Below are 20,329 nucleotides of genomic sequence, written 5' to 3'. Positions count from 1 at the left end.
GAGTTCTCACATATATGCTTTATCCGTCAAAACATTTGGATATTCGCGCGGATTGTTTGTTATTCAAATGTATATTTTAATTTGCTGATATTGTATTTTTTTATGAAATGTTTTGTTGTATCTAACAATGGTGTGATTACAGTAGTATTGTATTACTATGCTTATGAATGTATTGTACAATCGACCAAAAGGTAACTCACAAAAAGAATCGTGAGACTTGCAAACTTAATCAATAACATACAATACGACCTCTATAATTAATATTCAATAAATTAATACACTATAAAATTTTCTGGTACTACGTTAGACTGGTTCAAATATAACATAAATCTATAAAACAATAAAATAATAATTTTCTAAAAAAACTTATATAAATATATGGTTCCATTAGAATCAAAAATTAAAAATTTATATGTAAAATACATTTTATACATGTAAAATAAACAATTATATTATTCGTTTTATATTCACAATAAAATTAAAACCAAACAAACAGAGGCCACCAGTAGGCGCCATGAAATAACAACACAAGAGATAGAAGACTTCTTCCTGCTCAGAAACTAGGCAATAACATAACTGATGATCTTAAAGTTACTCTTACCATAACGGACTATAATCAAAACGCGATTGCAAAACTTGGGGTCGAACTTATCATCACCGATCTTGAAGAAACTAATAGACCTCCAAATATAGAAGAAGAAAACGATATATGTACAGTATGCTTCAGATATTACAAGAATGGAACCTATCTATGCTCTTTCACATGCAGCCATATTTTCTATTTCATCTGCATTGATCTATGATTCAGCATTACTACAATTTATTAAAGGGTTTTTTATGTTCCAATTGTTAGTTTCATTAGCATACAGTTTTGGATATTCGTTTTAAGTTTCAAATATATTTTCCATTGTGAAAATTAGTTTCTTCCCAAAAATAGAAGGAGAAGAATATATGCAATTCAGTTTAGTCTCTAAAATAAAATATCAAATGTATATATACTGTCTATATAGTACTTGACTGTATAAATATGTTCTCTAAATTAAACTCAACTTTACTTTATGTTTAAAATCCAACAAAATTAACTCTCATAAGAATATCAGCTTTTTATTTATTCTAATCCACTTTCAACTTAAAGCAACTTAAAAAAAACTAACACACTACCATCACTAACCAAAATCAAATAAATCAGGGGAAATATCATTTTCTTTTAACATATTTTATTTTTTTTGTATTTTCGAACATATTTTCTTTACTAAGACCATGAAACAATTGTAAATTCAGGTAAAAATAAAATATACGAACCCGGCGCGTAGCGCCGGAATACCACTAGTTACATTAATAATCTTAAGAAACTATGGCTAAAAATGCGAAATTTTGAATGCTATGTTCAACTGATTTTCTTATACCTACAATCAAGGACATTCCAAATTCAATTCCTATTTTTTTAGGTATTAAATCAACCGAAGTGATATCGTACTTACTAACACAATCTCCATATTCCTTTAGTATCTCTTATATTCCTTAAATAATCTTCTATATGAATATTCCTATTTAAACAATATTATAATTATATTTTATTTTCCCATATATGATTATCTATTCAAAATAAAAACCCATAAAATAAATCTACAACTGAAACATAAAATTATAAATTATATTTATTCAAAGATAAATCTTCCAAATTCATTATGATAAATTCCAAAATTTTGAAAAGATAAAATAATAGGTCATAAAGTATAATTGTTTTTAAAAACAACACGAAAAACAAATTATTTTATAAAATTTAAAATATTAGAATATTCTGAAATATAAATTTAAGAAAAAATCAGAAAGCTTAATACTGTAACATCAACATCAAATATGGATGATTTTTTCTAAAATAATATTATAGATGCTACTATGCATAAAATTTACAAAAATATTAAGACAAAACTACTTAAAAGAATAATGTATTTACTTATAAAATCATACAATATAATAAAATGATAGATGATAAAGTATATTTTTTAAAACTAAAATATGAAAATATAAATCATTCTAACTAAATATCATTTTTATAGTATAACTAAATGAATTTTAAAATTTTATTGTATGCACTGTCGAAATTAAAAACAATTTTAACGTGATTCTCTATTTGATTATTTGAAATTATAAACTTATTTTATCGAACTCAAAATTATATTACTATGTAATAATGTTTAATAACAAATTTTAATGAATAGAACAAATCAATATATATTAATTTTGTCGAGCAAAAAAAATAAAACAATAAGATTATAAAGTCATACAATATAGAACACTGAAAAACATATAGTGACACATCTAAAATATATGATATTAATTATGAAAAACAAATATTAATTTTTAATAAATCAAAATCAAAATCCGTAAGGGTGTGCCGGTCAAGCTCTAGTTTGGTGTTTAAATCAAATGAAAAAGTCTCTGTTATAGAGTTTAAGAAATTGTGAATTTTGATATAAAATTTCAAATAAAAATAATAATTTACCAATGTAAAATCTCAAAATATTTGGATTTAAAAGAAAATGACTACAACTGACTGATTTATCAAATTAACTAATGATGCATACTCAGTGTTGTCTCTACTTTAATCGATTCAAGTGTTGAATGTTTTCAACAAGTTTAATCCACCTAAACTATTTTTGTTATAATATGAGAGAAGTGTTTGCTGTGAAGTTATGTATTTCTCATTAGTTCTTGCTATTTATATATAGTGGGATCATTCAAGGGTTTACATCAAAGGAGAATCTACACATTGAATACACATTGACTACATTCATTACAATATCAAGACTTGGTCAAAGCTCATAAATGCTCCGGTTGAATGAGTCTTCATCTTGACTAGTCTCGGACGGAACGTAGACGGACCGGTGTGACGGAATGTAGACGGGTCGGATAGACGGGTCAGATGTAAACCTTCTTGGTCTTGGTTATGGACAATCCACACAATCCACACAATAGATTATAACACTCCCCCTTAGATGCCATAACCATATCGGGCTTGTAATGTGCTAACGTTGCCTCCTTAAAACCTCTCTTGGAAAACACAAAACCCAATGTGGTAAAAAGGGAAACCAGAGAAAGGAAAAAGAGTACAACACACATTACTCCCCCTGATTTGGACATCACTGAAGGTCCTTGAGTCTACGCATGCCAATCTGCTGCGTGAGCTTCCTGAATGTGCTGGTGGGAAGTGACTTGGTGAAGAGGTCGGCTGAGTTCTCACTAGACCGGATCTGAATGACATTGACCTCCTTAGCCTTCTGCAACTCATGGGTGAAAAAGAACTTGGGTAGAATATGTTTGGTTCGGTCACCCTTGATATACCCATCTTTAAATTGAGCAATGCAAGCTGCATTATCTTCATATATGATGGTCGGAACATTGTCCTTGACCATTCTACTATCTGATTGGATATGTTGTGTCATGGACCTCAACCATACACACTCACGATTTGCCTCATGCATGGCCAAGATTTCTGAGTGATTAGATGATGTGGCTGCTATAGTTTGTTTCATAGAACGCCATGATATTGCAGTACCACCATGAGTGAACACATAGCCGGTTTGGGACCGAGCATGGTGTGGATCAGATAAGTAGCCTGCATCGGCAAAGCCTACTAAACCATCTTTGGTTTCATTGGTATAAAATAGACCCAAATCCTTAGTTCCTTGTAAGTAACGTAGAATATGTTTAATTCCGTTCCAGTGCCTTTGGGTCGGACATGAATTAAAACGAGCTAGGAGGTTCACGGAAAAAATATATATCTGGTCTAGTGTGGCTAGCCAAATACATTAACGCTCCTATGGCACTGAGGTAAGGCACTTCAGGACCCAGGACATCCTCATCGTCCTTCTTAGGACCAAATGGGTCAGTGTCCACTCCAAGGGACCTCACAACCATTGGGCTGGTCAATAGGTGAGCCTGGTCTACCACGCTTAAGACGTGCTTTAGACTCTATAGCCACTTGATTGTGTCCATCTTGGACATCAATACTTATAGGTGCATTACAAGCTGGTATATAGGACTTAGTCACTCTTTTCGGGTCAGCAAATGAATCGGGCAATTGATTAGCTAGCTTTTGCATATGAATTATTTTCTGGACCTCTAAATCACATGATTGAATCCGAGGATCTTGCCATGATAAGGATGTTTGATTCCATATTATTTCTTTGCCCAACTTGTTATTTTCTCCCCCTAATGTTGGGTACTCTGATTCATCAAAATGACAATCAGCATATCTGGCCTTAAATAAATCTCCAGTAGTAGGCTCAAGATATTTAATAATGGTTTGAGAATCAAATCCAACATATATTCCCATCCTCCTTTGAGGTCCCATTTTTGTTCTCTGTGGTGGTGCAATAGGAACATACACAGAACATCCAAATGTTTTGATATGAGACACGTCTGCCTCATGACCCGAGAGTAATTGGGATGGAGAATATTTATGTTCAGACCGATATGGTTATGGCATCCAAGGGGAAGTGTTATAATCCATTGTGTGGATTGCCCATAACCAAGACCAATGAGGTTTACATCCGACCCGTCTATCCGACCCGTCTACATTCCGTCACACCGGTCTGTCTACATTCCGTCCGAGACTAGTCAAGATGAAGACTCATTCAACCGGAGCATTTATGAGCTTTGACCAAGTCTTGATATTGTAATGAATGTAGTCAATGTGTATTCAATGTGTAGATTCTCCTTTGATGTAAACCCTTGTATGATCCCACTATATGTAAGTGGCAAGAGCTAATTAGAAAGACACAATTTTCACAGCTTGCTTTGTATGATAAATTTTTGAAACATTTTTAATGCATATTTTGACCATTAATATCTATTTTTGCAACTGATATGATTTTTATAAATGCAAATTCGATTTTATAAATGCATATACGATTTTCTTTGACTAGATATTTAAATATTATAACCTGTAGTCCTGATTTAAATTAATATGACATAAGATGAAATAAATTATAGTTTGAAATCATTTGATCTTATTATTGTTTGTCAACATTTATTTAAATCCTAACCGACCTTGAAATCGGTTCATTATAGTAACCAACTTTGAAAATGATTTTCGTGATAAGCCTTGAAATCAGTTCATTATAGTATGTTCATTATTGTCCCATGAACCACGAATTAGAGTATGTTCATGAGGGGAAGTGAGGATAAAACCCATGATACATGACCATACTAAAATCCGTGAAACATGGTCCACAACCTTGAAAATGATTTTGTGATGATTGAATTATATACTGGATCATATTTGCATAACATCTATTATTCTGAATCAACCATATTGAATCAAACATGGATTAGAAAATTTTGATGCTCTCACTTATCATATTATTTTATTGAAATCAATTATACATTCATATGATAGATTATTCTGATCATGATACATTGAACTAAAAACCCTAAAAATTATAATCATCTCTTGTCTTGTTTATGATGCATTTCTATATATGCTGTTTGACAATGATTGTTTTAATTCATATAAAATCCTCCAATATATAATACATATAAAATCTTTCTGAATATAAAATACATATTAAAACCATGATCAAAATCTCCCTGATTAAGATTCATAAAAGTCAAAACATGGATTGATCATATTATTATGAATCCTTATTCCTTATGGATTATTTGATTCAGATGTCGAAAATCAACAATCTTGAGTTTGCTGCCCTCAATCTCTCCGGAGATAATTACTTCCAATGGGCACTTGATACCAAGATCCTCTTGAGGTCCAAAAATCTTGGTGATACTATCACTGAAGGCACTGAACCATCAGAAAATAATAAATACCAGACAAATGTTATCATTCGTCATCACCTTGCTGAAGGTCTTAAAGATCAATATCTCACTATTGAGGATCCTCTGGAACTTTGGACAGAGTTGAAAACCAGATATGATCATCAGAAAACTGTGATCTTGCCAAAAGCCCTCTATGATTGGAGGAACCTAAGGATCCAAGACTATAAATTTTGAACATATAGTGTTCTTATAAACTTGTTCTTAGATCTTAGATTTTTGAACATATAGTTTATAAGAACACTATATGTTCAAAATTTATAGTCTTGGATCCTTAGGTTCCTCCAATCATAGAGAGGGCCTTTGGCAAGATCTCAGTTTTCTGATGATCATATCTGATTTTCAACTCTGTCCAAAGTTCCAGAAGATCCTCAATAGTGAGATTGATCTTTAAGACCTTCAGCAAGATGATGGCGAATGATAACAATTGCCTGATATTTATTCTTTTCTGATGGTTCAGTGCCTTCAGTGATAGTATCACCAAGGTTTTTGGACCTCAAGAGGATCTTGGTATCAAGTGCCCATTGGAGGTAATTATCTCCGAAGAGATTGAGGACATCAAACTCAAGATTGTTGATTTTTGACATCTGAATCAAATAATCCATAAAGAATAGGATTCATAATAATATGATCAATCAATGTTTTGACTTTTATGAATCTTAATCAGGGAGATTTTGATCATGACTTTAATATGTATTTTATATTCAGAAAGATTTTATATGTATTATATATTCAGGAGGATTTTATATGAATTAAAACAATCATTGTCAAACAGCATATATAAAAATGCATCATAAACAAGACAAGAGATGATTATAATTTTCAGGGTTTTTAATTCAATGTATCATGATCAGAATAATCTATCATATGAATGTATAATCAATTTCAATAAAACAATATGATAAGTGAGAGCATCAAAATTTTCTAATCCATGTTTGATTCAATATGGTTGATTCAGAATAATAGATGTTATGCAAATATGATCCAATATATAATTCAATCATCACAACATCATTTTCAAGGTTGTGGACCATGTTTCACGGATTTTAGCATGGTCATGTATCATGGGTTTTATCCTCACTCTCCCTCATGAACATATTCTAATTCGTGGTGCATGGGACAATAATGAACATACTATAATGAAATGATTTCAAGGCTTATCACGAAAATCATTTTCAAAATTGGTTACTATAATGAACCGATTTCAAGGCCGGTTAGAATTTAAATAAATGTTGACAAACAATAATAAGATCAAATGATTTCAAACTATAATTTAATTATATCTTATGTCATATTAATTTAAATCAGGACTATAGGTTATAATATTTAAATACCTAGTCAAAGAAAATCGTATATGCATTTATAAAATCGAATTTGCATTTATAAAATCATATCAGTTGCAAAAATAAATATCAATGGTCAAAATATGCATTAAAATGTTTCAAAAATTTATCAGTTACAAATTAAGTAATAACAGTCAAAGATATGCAATCAATTGGATTTATTATCGATTTTATTTTGGTTGACTGAATTTTAGGGGGTCTGGCCGAAATGACACAGCAAGGGATTGATGGTTTTTGATCTTTAGATTTTTGATTTTGCTGGTTGAAAAACCAAGCAAGAGGATAAAGATTGGTATGTGTAATGGCCATCTAGACACATATCTGGCTGGTTTAAGGGTTTTGATGGTGAGGTATTGATAACCGGCTTATACAACCTGCTGGAACAGCTGGTGATGCGGATGAACAAAGGTTATGATTATTGGTTTCAATCCTTTAGACAAATCCGGATTTAAGGCCGGATCATATAGGATAAAGGGAGAGCCGATTTATGGCTTACAAACCAAGAAGGAGATTTAGGATTTCACATAATATTTATAAGATTCAAAAGTTTTATAATCAAAATTCATATAGATCTTTATGTGATTTAATAAGTTTTACAGACTTTAGAGATTCAAAGTAATTTTAGAATCAATATACTTTTAGAACTTTGATTCGAGATTAATATTTTAGATAATAATTTAGAACAACAGATTTTATAAGATTTTAGGATTCATATAGATCCAAGATATGAACATATAGTGTTCTTATAAACTTGTTCTTAGTTTTTAGATTTTGATTAAGGTTTTGATTAGTTTACTTTTTTCACAACCAGGAATATCAATGGACCACCTTGAGTGAGAGGCTGAGAGCTGGCCGAAAACTGAGAGAGAGAGAGGAGTGGCTGGCGGGGAGAGAGAGGTGGCCGGCGGAACAAGGCTGAGCGCCAGAGGAGCTGGCCGGAAAAAGGAAACTCCGGTGGAGAGAGATTGCTCAGGTAGAGAGAGCTTTTATGCTGATAACGTGTTTTAATATGAGAGAAGTGTTTGCTGTGAAAGTTGTGTTTTTCTCATTAGCTCTTGCCACTTATATATAGTGGAATCATACAAGGCTTTACATCAAAAGAGAATCTACACATTGAATACACATTGACTACATTATAATATCAAGATTTGGTCAAAACTCATAAATGCTCTAGTTGAATGAGTCTTCATCTTTTGAATGAGTCAAAACTCGGACGGAATGTAGACAGACAGGTGTGACGGGTCGAATAAACGGGTCGGATGTAAACTTCCTTGGTCTTGGTTATGGACAATCCAGACAATGGATTATAACAATTTTCTTTTATTCAGCTTAGTGTAAACTATTCAAGAGTTAAACTTTTGATTCAACTACCAATCGTGGATTGTCTAGAGTATTCGTAGGGTTTAGTCGTAAAAAAGACGGTTTCTTCTCAGTTTCGATTCTTTTCGTGACTTGTTGTTCAAAATGTAATTTAAAATTTTAAAAGATATTTTCGTGAGATAGAAAGATTACTTCTTGTCGTGTCTGTCTGTGACAGTTTCTCTCACTTTCTATCTCTAACTCTCTCTGCTTTACCTTCTGTTTATTTGATTCTCTCGGATTCTAGGTTTTGAAATCGATTTTTTTTATAAATGCGAAAGTTAGACTGAGAAAAGAAAAAAGAAGACGAATTAAAATGGAGCCTCCAACGGGAATATTGTCATCTCTGTGGCGATTCATACTCTTCATTCCTTATTTCACTGCCTTGCTCTTCCTCGGTCTTCTTAAAGGTATCAACTTTCACCTTAACTTCATCTCATTTGAACCTTATCTGATGATGGGTTTATTGCCTTTTCTTTTTACCGTTTATGGTTTGCGTTATAAGTCCAATTTTGTTAATATATTTCCTGGTCCATTCGTGGATGTTGACCGACCTCAAGATTGGCTACTTGCTTTTTTTCAGGACCCCTTTGGGTTGTCATTTATTCGTGTGTGAACTTCTTCATTCATCGATCAGTTTTGCCCAGTTTAGGGTTCTTCAATACCAAAAAGTACCCTTTTTTTTTAATAGAAGATGACACTTAGTCTGTGAACTTTGTTCTGTTTATTACAAATGATGCTCATTTATTTCATTTTTTTTTTGTGCATAGGTATCGTTTTCTGCCCGCTTATATGCCTAATTATGGCAATTGGAAACTCTGCAATTATCTTAGGCCTTTTACCAGTACATGCCATTTGGACTCTCTATTCCATATCAAGGTTCACCTTTCTTTACAACAATTGTTGCCTTTTCTTACTTACTACTCAGATAGTTATACTGACAAGTGTATCTTTAATTTTTCAGTGCTAAACAATTAGGTCCAATCTTGAAGCTCTTTCTCTGCTTATTATGCCTTCCTCTTGGCATCATTCTCTGGCTTGTGGTTAGTATCTTAGGAAGTATCCTCGGAGGAGCTTTGTATGGCTTTCTTTCCCCAATCTTCGCCACCTTCGATGCTGTTGGTGAAGGGAAGTCTAACCCCTTTTTCCATTGCTTTTACGTAAGTTCTTTTTCTCTTTTTTGTGAATCATTTCTTCAATCGTATTACTGATAATGTGTGTTTTAGGATGGAACTTGGAGCACTGTTAAAGGCAGTCTCACTGTTGTCTGCGATTTTAAAGACGTTTGCTTTCACTCCTACTTTTCTTTCATGGATGATCTTAGCGCGGATCATCATCCTCATCACTATTATGAAATAAGGTTACTACAAATCCCAGGCGCTGTGATTGCTGCTGTTCTTGGAGTTATTCTTGATTTCCCTGTGATTTCACTCATAGCCTTGTTTAAAAGCCCTTACATGTTGTTCAAAGGCTGGCGCCGTTTGTTTCATGATCTCATTGGACGTGAAGGTCCTTTCTTGGAAACCATGTGTGTCCCTATCGCAGGTCTTGTCATCTTGCTCTGGCCTTTAGGTGTCGTCGGTGCGGTTCTAGCTTCTGTGCTCTCTAGTGTCTTCCTTGGTGCCTACGCTGGTGTTGTCTCATACCAGGAATCTTCGTTTTACTTTGGTCTCTGCTATGTTGTTGCTTCTTTGTCGATCTACGATGAGTATAGTAATGATGTTCTTGACAGGCCTGAAGGCTCTTGCTTTCCTAGGTTTTGTTTCTCTCCAATTTTTCATTTGCTAGCAAATCTTTAATCTCTCTTTTGACTCTACAAACTTTTTTTTTTAATTAACAGGCCAAAGTTTCGAAGAAAGGAAGAGGAAGGTGGTGGTGGTCTTTCAAGACCAAGCTCTTTCAAGACAAGTCCATCAAGAGGAGGATCAAACAGAGGCCCAATGATTGACCTGAAGCCACTTGATGTTTGTTACTCTACAAAAAATCTCTCTTTTTTTTTATCTTTGACTGTTTTTATTTTGTTTATTAAAGTTTGAATGTTTTTTTTTTTTTTTGCAGCTTCTGGAAGCTCTCTTTGTGGAATGTAGGAAGTACGGAGAGACTATGGTAACGAAAGGGATCATAAACTCAAAGGACATTGAAGAAGCTAAGTCTAGCAAAGGCAGTCAAGTGATCAGTTTTGGTTTACCTGCTTACTCCCTTCTTAACGAGCTTCTACGCTCTATCAAATCCAATTCCACCGGTTTGTTACTCGGTACGTTTGCAAATACGGTTCAACTGTTTTTACAGTATCTCTTCTCTTGATCATAAATGTTGTTGTGTGATTTCGTGTTAGTAGGTGACGGTGTAACAGAGATAACTACAAGGAACCGCCCTAAAGATGCCTTCTTTGATTGGTTTCTGAATCCGTTTCTGATCATTAAAGACCAGATTGAAGCAGCGAATCTATCTGAACAAGAAGAGGAGTACCTTGGAAAGTTGGTATTGCTGTTTGGAGATTCAGAGAGACTTAAAAGCTCCATCACTGAATCTGAATCTCCTCCTTTGACGGAACTAAGAAAAGCTGAACTTGATTCCTTTGCTCGCAGGTAAAAACCTTTAAATAAAACCAATCACACTCGTATTGAACCTTGTTTTTGCTTTTTAACCATTTGTGTTTTGGTTTTAAAAGGCTTCAAGGACTGACCAAATCAGTGTCAAGATATCCAACATTCAGAAGACATTTTGTGGAACTAGTCAAGAAACTATCAAATGATCTAGACAAGAAACATAACCGGTTTGAAGGCGGTGGCGGCGGCTCAAGACCGGTTAAGAAAACCGTTTCTCGGATTTTCAGCCAGAAATCGTTCAAGAAAAAGACGAGTAGCAGCAATGGGTCAGATCATCAGGATTCACCAAACCGTGGCTTAAGAGACATTGATATTGTGTAACCCAAGTGTAAGTAACAATGTCTAATGTTGTTGTTGGTTTAGCTCTGTAATGATAAGCTTTTTAATTTTTATACAGATTCAGTGAATATGAAACTGTTTCATTTTTACAAATGTTCTGGATGAGCCAGTAGTCCGCTTTTCTTGATTTTTGTTACTCAGAAACAGCAGAACCGTTTCTTCTGCAGAAGAATAGCAAGTTTTCACTTTAGTCCTCTTATTTTTTTAGAAGTAACGGATAAAGGCATAATATTTTCGTTCGTGTAATGTAGTCCTACTTTTGACATTTTTGGTTAAAGGAATGTTACCGTGGGGTCATCTTGCCCTTTGTTGTTATCACGGCGTTGTGATGGAGCACGACCACTAGCGTTTGTTTTTTTGTCGTCTCGAGCTTTAGCGAATATAACGGTGAATCCTTCGGCTGATGCTGGATCGTTTACGTCCCATTCTCCAAATTTTGGCAATGGTCGATCTTGTTGTTGTCTTTGTTGATTGTTCTGCTTTTTTTAATATATAATTATATATATTCCAACAGACACAAAATCAATGGACAACAAAAGGATGTGAAAGCGCTTGAAATGAGAAAAGATCTTACCGATGCCATTCAAAGATCGTGTTAAAAGATGAGGTTTAGGACATGAGATGATCTTCGAACAACAAGAAACTTTTTTGTCTTCTGTTTGTTTTTCTTGACGCCTTTTTTCTCTAACAGAAGATCAGAAACATGAGCGTTTTTTCAAAGGTTTTAAATATAGGTTACGTTCAATTTTACGTGTTTTTATTGTTGAAGCTTGAAATTAAACACGGAAGACAAAACGGCACAAATTGTTTATCGTCTGCTTAGAAACGGCACGTCTTATAATTCTTTTACTGATCGTTTTGTTAGCGGAAGAATTTATCGAATCAGACGCAACCGCATGTCGGATTATCTTTACACACTGCTTGCCGCATAAACATGGTGCTGACTAGGGCTGGGAATTTCGGGTATCAGTTCGGTTCAGGTATTTCGAGTTTCGGGTAGTTCGGATAAGAGGTTAGAAAATCCACTGAGTACTTGATCTATTTTTGGTTCGGTTCGGTTCGGATAGTTTGGGATTCGGTTGGGTTCGGATAGTAAAACTAGAAACCTGAAAATACCCGAGATAATTTCGGTTCTCATTTGGTTCCAATTCGGATTAGGGGAACCAAATTCGGATTAGGGTTCGGATAGTTCGGGTAGTTCAGATAGTTCGGGTCAAATATTGGTTATTTAAGATAAAATATCAAATAATTATATAATAATTTAGATTAAAAGTTTGGATATTCGAATACTTTTAGATAGTTCAGGTAATTCAGATATTTTATAATAATGTAGTTATCTTCAAATATTTTTGGATTCTTTTAAGAAAATTTTTAGTCACAAATATATATTTAGTTATGTTATATATATATATATATATATATATATATATATATAATTAATATTTTTATATATTCGGATACCTGTTCGGTTCTCAGTTCGATTCTGGTTCTGTTAAATTATTTCGGATATAGAAATCTAGGAATCATGCGGATATTTGAAGATCCTTGATTCGGTTTCGATTTAGATATTTGGGTTTGATTCTGATTTGGTTCTTCAATTCCGGTTTTTTTTGTCCAGGTCTGGTGCTCAACAAGCTACGCCTCACTAGTTATCATTTGTTTAACTAATAAGTCTGCAAGAAACTTTGATTCTCGAATAGTTCTGGTAATGCTTTTGCAAACTTACTAATATCAGAACAGATGAGTTTGCTTTGCCTTTATATAAACATCACATTTTCTAAGTTTTGGTTTTTGTTAGTGAAAAAAGAAAAAGAAAATAAAGATGAATCTTATAATTCTACACACAGGTAGGCTCAAAGAGATGCTTTGCTTCCTCTCATAGGTGATATCTCATAGAGAGAAGAGTTTTCCGTTCAGCTCTGCAAAAAGTTTTAGAGTTAATATGATTGTGAAAAATAAAATAATGAGATTTTAAGAATCAAAACTGACCTATATATATTTGTACATTCACCGACTGAAAGTAAGATGGAAACATTGAATGAAGAATGATGGAAGGAGTGGGGAAGATGGATTTGAAAAGAACTTTGATGACACTGATTGAATCTAGTCGATGAAGAAGAAGATTAGATAACGCGACCAAACAAAGAACGGAGATGAGAAGTAGCGTAAAAACTTTTTTAGACATGCTAGATATCTTTAGACCCAATACACATAACAAAACCCATATCAGTTGCATATTCATTTAAATAAAATGGTGTATTTTCATACAGAGAACACTTGTCGTGCTATAATTAAACAACTTTATGACGTGGCTAGCACCAGAACAGAAAACATGTCGTTATATATAGATAGTGATAATATATGTAAAGCTGAAACCTTTATTTAGACCATTTCCAATATATTTTTCTATTTTTACCTCTAAAATAGATGAATTCTATAATAGAGATTTGTTTTGCTCCAATGTATTTATCTAAAATAGAAATCTTCAAATATAGAGCAAAATATAGAGAAATGCTATTTTTTCCTCTATAAATAGAGAAGAAAATAGCAATCTCTATTTTAGAAGTAGAAATAAAGGCGAGTTGAAGTGATTTTGTCTCTAAATGCTATTATAGAGATAACAATATGGAAAGATTGGAGATGCTTAAGTGTTATGGACATCTCCAACCCTGCTCCATTTTCTACTCCAAACATCATTTTAGAGTAAAATTATCTCTAACTCCACTCCATTTTTAATTCCAAAATGAAGTAATGGCTAGGGTTACTCCATTTATGGAGTAATCTTACACATTACTCCATTTTGGAGTTGAACTTTTTTATTTATGAAATGGTTCTTTAAATCTTTAATGTTCTTATTTTTTACTTAAATAATATTTTTAAATGATACAATAACATGAAAAACAAGATATATTTCATTATTTAATAATTTGCATTCGCGCTTCACTATTGTGAAAGGACATATGTTCGTTTAAAAAAAAAATGTGTTACATGACATCATGACTACATGTATAATTTTACACAACATGATAATTGAGGATGAGCGTGAACTCGATGCACCAATTGAAGTTGCAGGAAAAGCTCAACCTCCATAGATCGAAACTGCAGAAGATGAAAATGTCCGATTTCAAAATTTTCTTACTTAATTAAGGAATATCAAAGATAAATAAACTCATTTTTCATTAGGAAATGCATTAGTTGATCATTTGTGAAAAAATATTGTAATGCTCATTATTGAACCAACTTATATATTATGTTTTATTCTATTTTTATGATTTCTTGTACCTTTTAATAATAAATGTTTAATTTAAATAAATTACATTTAAGGCATTTTTGCAAATATAAAATAGTTCGGATTAATTGGTAAAACTTTTATAAATATGAGATATTATTAATAATTATTAACTATTTTGGAGTAAAATAAAGTAATACATTGAAGTAAAACATCACTCTATTTTGGAGTTACACAATTTTGGAGTAAAATTTGAAGTAATACATTGCAGATAATCTAACAAATGATTCCCAATCCAAATCAGAACAGAAGTCTCAACAACTTCAGAATAATTAGTGTATGTTTAAATATGATTTCAACACTAAACAATCAATTATACTAAACAAACTCATCCCATTCCAAAATCAGAACAGAGGCTCCTGCACTCACATCTTAATGAACAACAACACAAACAAATATATCAATATGAGTATGTAAAACAAACATACAACAAAATGTTCATTAGATATACAATACAAGAAAATAAAGCAAACTTTTTTCTGGTATCCCAGTTTTTTTTTTTTTGCCACTGTGCACTCAAAGATTCTATTTTTCTACCATACTGGAATCTGAGGACAGATCTTTCTAAGAGCTTTGAAGGCAACAGAGAAGAATCTATCTTTTATTCTCATAGATTCTTCCTCTGTGTTTTGTTTGGCCCTTCTGTTTCCCCCACCATCTCAGGGTTGAAGCAAAGACATAGAAACATTTTGTTCGGTTTCTTAACGGACTTTCTCTGTAGAAGAAACACAGCTAGTGTCAGTCTTCACATTACTAATAGAAATGAGAAATGTCTTCTTCTCATGATCTGTTGAAATTGAAATCTTACCTTTGGGTTCTGATCTTGAGTTTTAGTGTTTCCCATCAAAAGCCTACATCACAAAAAGAAAAAAGAAAACAGTATACAATTAAGACAAGAACATAACTCAAATGCAAATTGACTCGAGAGTAGAAAACAAAACCCGCTTACTTCAAGAAACTGAATTTGTTCTTCTTCATGGAACTATGAGTTATTGTTTTTTCACTGCAAAAAAATTACACAGAACAAATCAGATGCAAAAAAATAATTCTAGAGAAAACAATCAAAAGCTGCTTTTATTTACCTTATTTTCTGTGAGACAACAAGCTCCATTGCTTTCTCTGGAGCTTCTGATGGATCCATAGACACCGGTGAGTTCTTGGTAACAGATTTTCTCTCTTTTTCTTTTTCTTCAACAGAAGAGATCTTCTTCAACAACTCTACATCCTCTGTGTGATTCTCATCAAGCACTTCAAGAACAGCCTGTAAATCATCTGCAATCACAGAGTTATCAACCACAGTGTCTTCTTGTTCCAAGACCACAACAACACTCGTTCTTTCGGGTTCTACTTCATCTTTCTCAGTACTCAAAACCACCTCTTCACCACCCAGGACTAACTCTGTTTCACCAATCTCTTCTTCTTCTTCTTTAACCTCATCTTTAGTCAATGTCTCCAAAGTGTTTAGCAACGCCGCAACACTTTCTGGTTGTTGTTGTTCTTGTTTTGAGTCATCTGAAGCAGCTTTTGCTTTCTTTGCCTCAGCTATTTTCTTGTAATGAGCGTCAAAGAAAGCTTTCTTCTGAGCAACAGATCCAGGTTGAGAATATTTCTCAGCTTCATCGACATACTTCTTGTGCGAGAAGCTTGACCATTTTCCCCATTCAAGATTCTCTGTCATGAACCTACCAAAGGAGACTGATTGGCTAAGCGCATGCATAGTATTATCCTGCAACCCAAATTTGTAAACTTTCTGATAAGCCAAAAAATGTTTTCAATCAAATCATTGGCTAAACCGGAAACCCAAATTCAGAAACTTTCAGTGAAGATTCATACAAATACATTAAGATCAGACAGAAAATCAAGATAGTAACTTTAATTCAAGATCACGAAAGAAAATCAATCACAGAGAGGAGAGAAACAAACCTGATGAGATTCATGACGAGAAAGAGGAGCTGCGAACGAATGTGAATGAAACAAAACTGCAGATTCACCCATTGCCAATCCTCAAAACAATATCTTCTCTCTGAATTGTTATTTTTTTTCTTTGTGTAACCCAAACGGCTAATAGAATTCGAACGTTCGAAAACAATGTTTTTCTCAGACCAAACACATGTTTTAGAAGACGTTCTGAAACAGTTTTGTTGAAATCTGGGTCCCACCAAAAAATCAATAATTAAAAAAAAATGAAAGAGGTTAAATTATGAACCTAAGAAGTTTAACAAATTAGTAGATTGTTTTTTTTTTGCTACGGTTGTTGACATGAAGTGGTTCAGAATCGAAACAAACGAAAATTTCTGGTGAAAAAATATTATAATGTTATGTTTGGGAACGAAAAATCTGTTACCTTTCAACTGAATTCTTAGTACATTTTAAAATTTCTAGATAATAGTAACGCGTTTTAAATCTGTTTTAGTTATTTTACAAAACATTTGTTTTTTATACAGTTATATTACATTTAATTTAGGGTGGGAGAGAGGTTGAGTTGAATCTGATGTATATGTAATGTTTTTATTCTAATGTGGTACCAAAGAAAACAACTTTACTTTACAAGCAATGCTGTTAGAATAAATTTACATCACAACCATCAGAGAAAGCAACCATTTTTCTTTTTCTTTTGGCATCTATCCCCCGAGACTATATTTGAGAAGTGATTTTGTCACGTGTCTTCTCTACAATCATTCTCACAAAAATAATATGACATGGCTACTAAAATTGATAACATGTCTTATAGATTAATATGACATGGACAATTATATTTAATGTTAATTTATATTTTTGGTAAACTTTATAAAATATGGTAATAACTTATATATTACATTTATTTTCGATTTATATTTTTGGACATTTTAAAATATGGTAATAACTCATAAGTCATCATTAAAATAAATATATTCAATTATGGCATTTCAAATTTCGAAATATCATTTAAATTAAAAATATTTCAAAAATATATACATATTTTCAGAAAATTATAAAAATTAAATCATAAAATCAAATTAAATCGTAAAATCATTGGTTTCTTATATATATCTACATATTTTATAAATATTTTTTAATTTTAATTTTTGACAATTATGAAATTTTACATCCCCTAGATTATATTTGAGAAGTGATTTTGCCACATGTCTTCTCTACAATCATTTTCACAAAAATAATATGACATGACTATTAAAATTGATGACATGTCTTATAGATTAATATGACATAGACAATTATATTTAATGTTAATTTATATTTTTGATAAACTTTTGAAAATATGGTAATAATTCATATATTACATTTATTGTCGATTTATATTTTGGACTTTTAAAAAATTTGGTAATAACTCATAAATCATCATTAAAATAAATATATTCAATTATGGCATTTCAAATTTCGAAATATCATTTAAATTAAAAAAATTACGATTTAATTTGAATTTATGATTAAACTAAATAGATAGAAAAATCTACCTAAGATTATAATTTTAAATATATACATGGACATTCTTAAATAATTCAAAATAAATAAAATTGTTTTTATCTTAATTTTAATGTTCAGTTAAATCAAATTTATATTAAATATTGATAAGAAAAAGAAAATTTATAATATTAATAAAAAATTAAATATAATTTATATTTATCTGTTAAAAAATATTTTAAAATTTTTTTACCGCACATGGTGCAGAAAAACACCTAGTTAATAAATAAACAGACAGATAATTTTGGATTAGAAACTATAAACCACAAACAATAAGGGAAAATCTCAGTTTTCTTATAGTTTTTATTTGAAATCTTATTATTTTTGAAAGAGTATGCATCATACTCAACGTTCAAAATCATGATCTGATTGGTTCATTGGTTCAGTCCACTTTTCAGTTCAAAATATATAATTTTACTTAAATCACTAAAAAATTAACTAAATCATTAAAAACCAAAAAAAAAAATATATATATATATATATATATATATCTTTATATATAATGTTCATTTCTCCTGGTGATGTCACATCACTAAATAGAGAAAAAATGCTGACATATGTCTATTTTTTACCGAGTTTTTTTTGTTTCTTTTATTTTGTTTCTATGTCGGTTTTCTCCTCTGCAAATTTGAGCTTGTTCTTCGTTATTGAGTTTTGTAAAAGACAATTACCCATCCTGATTAGAAGAGGACATCTTCTTCACAACTCCTGGCTTTCGATATCTATGGTTCTTCATCATCTTCTTCGATCTCTTACATCAACCGACAATGGAGTTTCCGGAAGTGCGTGAAACGAATCTTCAGAAATTTGTGGGTGTTTCGTCTGGGATACATCTCCTCTCAAACGTTACAGGATTCATTGATCTATAACTCTTTCGCCACACACCAAGCATGATTACTCATTAGTGCTTCTATCTCTATTAGAGACAGTGATTTCCACCTATAAAAAGGTCATCATGCATCCCCCCAGACATCATCTTCATAACTTCCTAAATCTAAAACGTTGCTGCTCCTTTTATTTATTCATAACTTAGTTTATACTTTATAGTTACATCTCAAAATCTATGAGTCAGCTTTTCAGAATGAAACTAACATTTGTTCAATGCAGATTCTATTGATGAAATATGGAGGCTAAGTATATAATTTTGATGCCTCATATAGTAAAACTTCATTTATGATAGTTTGAATCATAATTCATGAATTTTAACAAGATACATACATTTTGCTATGCCAGCCTCGCACGTCAGGTCCCCTTTGATGGCTGAGGGTCTAGCAATTCGGGAAGCTCTTCTGAAATGTCAGGAGCTTGGCATCTCTCGTATCCGGTGTGCGTCGGACTCGGCGACTCTGGTGAAGATTTTAAATTTGGAGCTTCAAAACTCTGAATTTTATGGTGTTGTTTCTGATATTCTCTCTTTGGCAAACTCTTTTGAGATTATCTCTTTTGTATGGATTTCCCGTGAGAGGAATGTTGTGGCTGATGGATTAGCTAAACAGATCTTGTATGTTGAACTAGCTATCAATGTACCACCAAACTCTGGCTAAGGCCTTTTAATGCATTTGTGTTTCAAAAAAAAAAAACAAGATACATACATGAACAATGAATGGTTAATAATGGTTGAGAACATGTGCTCGAAGCTATCTAGATTCCAATATGAAAGTGTAGAAAGTGTGAAGTGAGTACACTCTGTCCTTTTCCCCCTTGCACAGTTTTGTAAGATCAGTAGAAATGATGTTTTTGTTGTTGACTAAAAACATCCAAAAAACTAACCTATGTTTTTTTTTGGATTTTTCTTTTGCCCTATTCACCCCACAAGTTTATATTATTAACGAAAATGCCATTAGATTTTTTTCTTTGCGAGAATGACATTTTACTCTCTAAACCTAATCTTCTTCAAGTATTTACAAGATTATCATTGCCATCAATACACCAACCACCATGAACAACCAATTTGAAGCTCTTAATGCACCTAAATCGTTATCTCATTCCTTCTTTCTCCATTCTTATCAACTACAAACAATATCTCTTTCACTTTTTCTCCATATTCATCCAAAAAACCCAAGATTTTGATTCTAAATTTTTTATGGTTTAATGAG

General features: G+C 32.2%; 2 protein-coding genes and 1 long non-coding RNA gene across 5 annotated transcripts; 1 reads left to right on the top strand and 2 right to left on the bottom strand.

Annotated features, from left to right (window-relative positions):
- The first annotated feature begins 8,570 nt into the window (after positions 1-8,570).
- LOC108814516 (uncharacterized membrane protein At3g27390) lies at positions 8,571-11,612 on the top strand. 2 transcript variants are annotated; one of them, XM_056991195.1, is made up of 9 exons: positions 8,571-8,947; positions 9,121-9,208; positions 9,308-9,416; positions 9,502-9,697; positions 9,764-10,293; positions 10,378-10,501; positions 10,596-10,791; positions 10,876-11,125; positions 11,209-11,612. In XM_056991195.1, the coding sequence occupies exons 3-9, from the start codon at positions 9,340-9,342 to the stop codon at positions 11,465-11,467; spliced, it is 1,632 nt and encodes a 543-aa protein (XP_056847175.1). In that variant the 5' UTR covers positions 8,571-8,947; positions 9,121-9,208; positions 9,308-9,339; the 3' UTR covers positions 11,468-11,612. The 2 variants fall into 2 exon arrangements, with proteins under 2 accessions (XP_056847175.1, XP_018442608.2); XM_018587106.2 differs by lacking the exon at positions 9,121-9,208.
- A 1,602-nt stretch (positions 11,613-13,214) lies between these two features.
- LOC130497695 (uncharacterized) lies at positions 13,215-13,657 on the bottom strand. The gene is made up of 2 exons (XR_008936703.1): positions 13,475-13,657; positions 13,215-13,404 (listed from the first exon to the last, which is right to left on the bottom strand). It is a non-coding gene; the product is annotated as an uncharacterized LOC130497695 (long non-coding RNA).
- Positions 13,658-15,116: 1,459 nt separating this feature from the next.
- Positions 15,117-19,767, bottom strand: LOC108834090 (uncharacterized). Of its 2 annotated transcripts, none has more exons than XM_056990501.1 (6): positions 19,452-19,767; positions 16,698-16,922; positions 15,857-16,524; positions 15,724-15,777; positions 15,583-15,625; positions 15,117-15,489 (listed from the first exon to the last, which is right to left on the bottom strand). In XM_056990501.1, exons 2-6 carry the CDS (start codon positions 16,767-16,769, stop codon positions 15,382-15,384), a joined length of 945 nt encoding a protein of 314 aa, XP_056846481.1. In that variant the 5' UTR covers positions 16,770-16,922; positions 19,452-19,767; the 3' UTR covers positions 15,117-15,381. The 2 variants fall into 2 exon arrangements, with proteins under 2 accessions (XP_056846481.1, XP_018462953.1); XM_018607451.2 differs by having other exon boundaries at positions 15,857-16,500; positions 19,452-19,762.
- Positions 19,768-20,329: the final 562 nt, after the last annotated feature.

This window comes from Raphanus sativus, chromosome 7, assembly GCF_000801105.2.
Source record: "Raphanus sativus cultivar WK10039 chromosome 7, ASM80110v3, whole genome shotgun sequence".
In the NCBI taxonomy this organism is placed as follows: domain Eukaryota; kingdom Viridiplantae; phylum Streptophyta; class Magnoliopsida; order Brassicales; family Brassicaceae; genus Raphanus; species Raphanus sativus.
The sequence above is the reverse complement of the archived record's forward strand: the minus strand, read 5'-3'. Positions and strand labels throughout refer to the sequence as shown.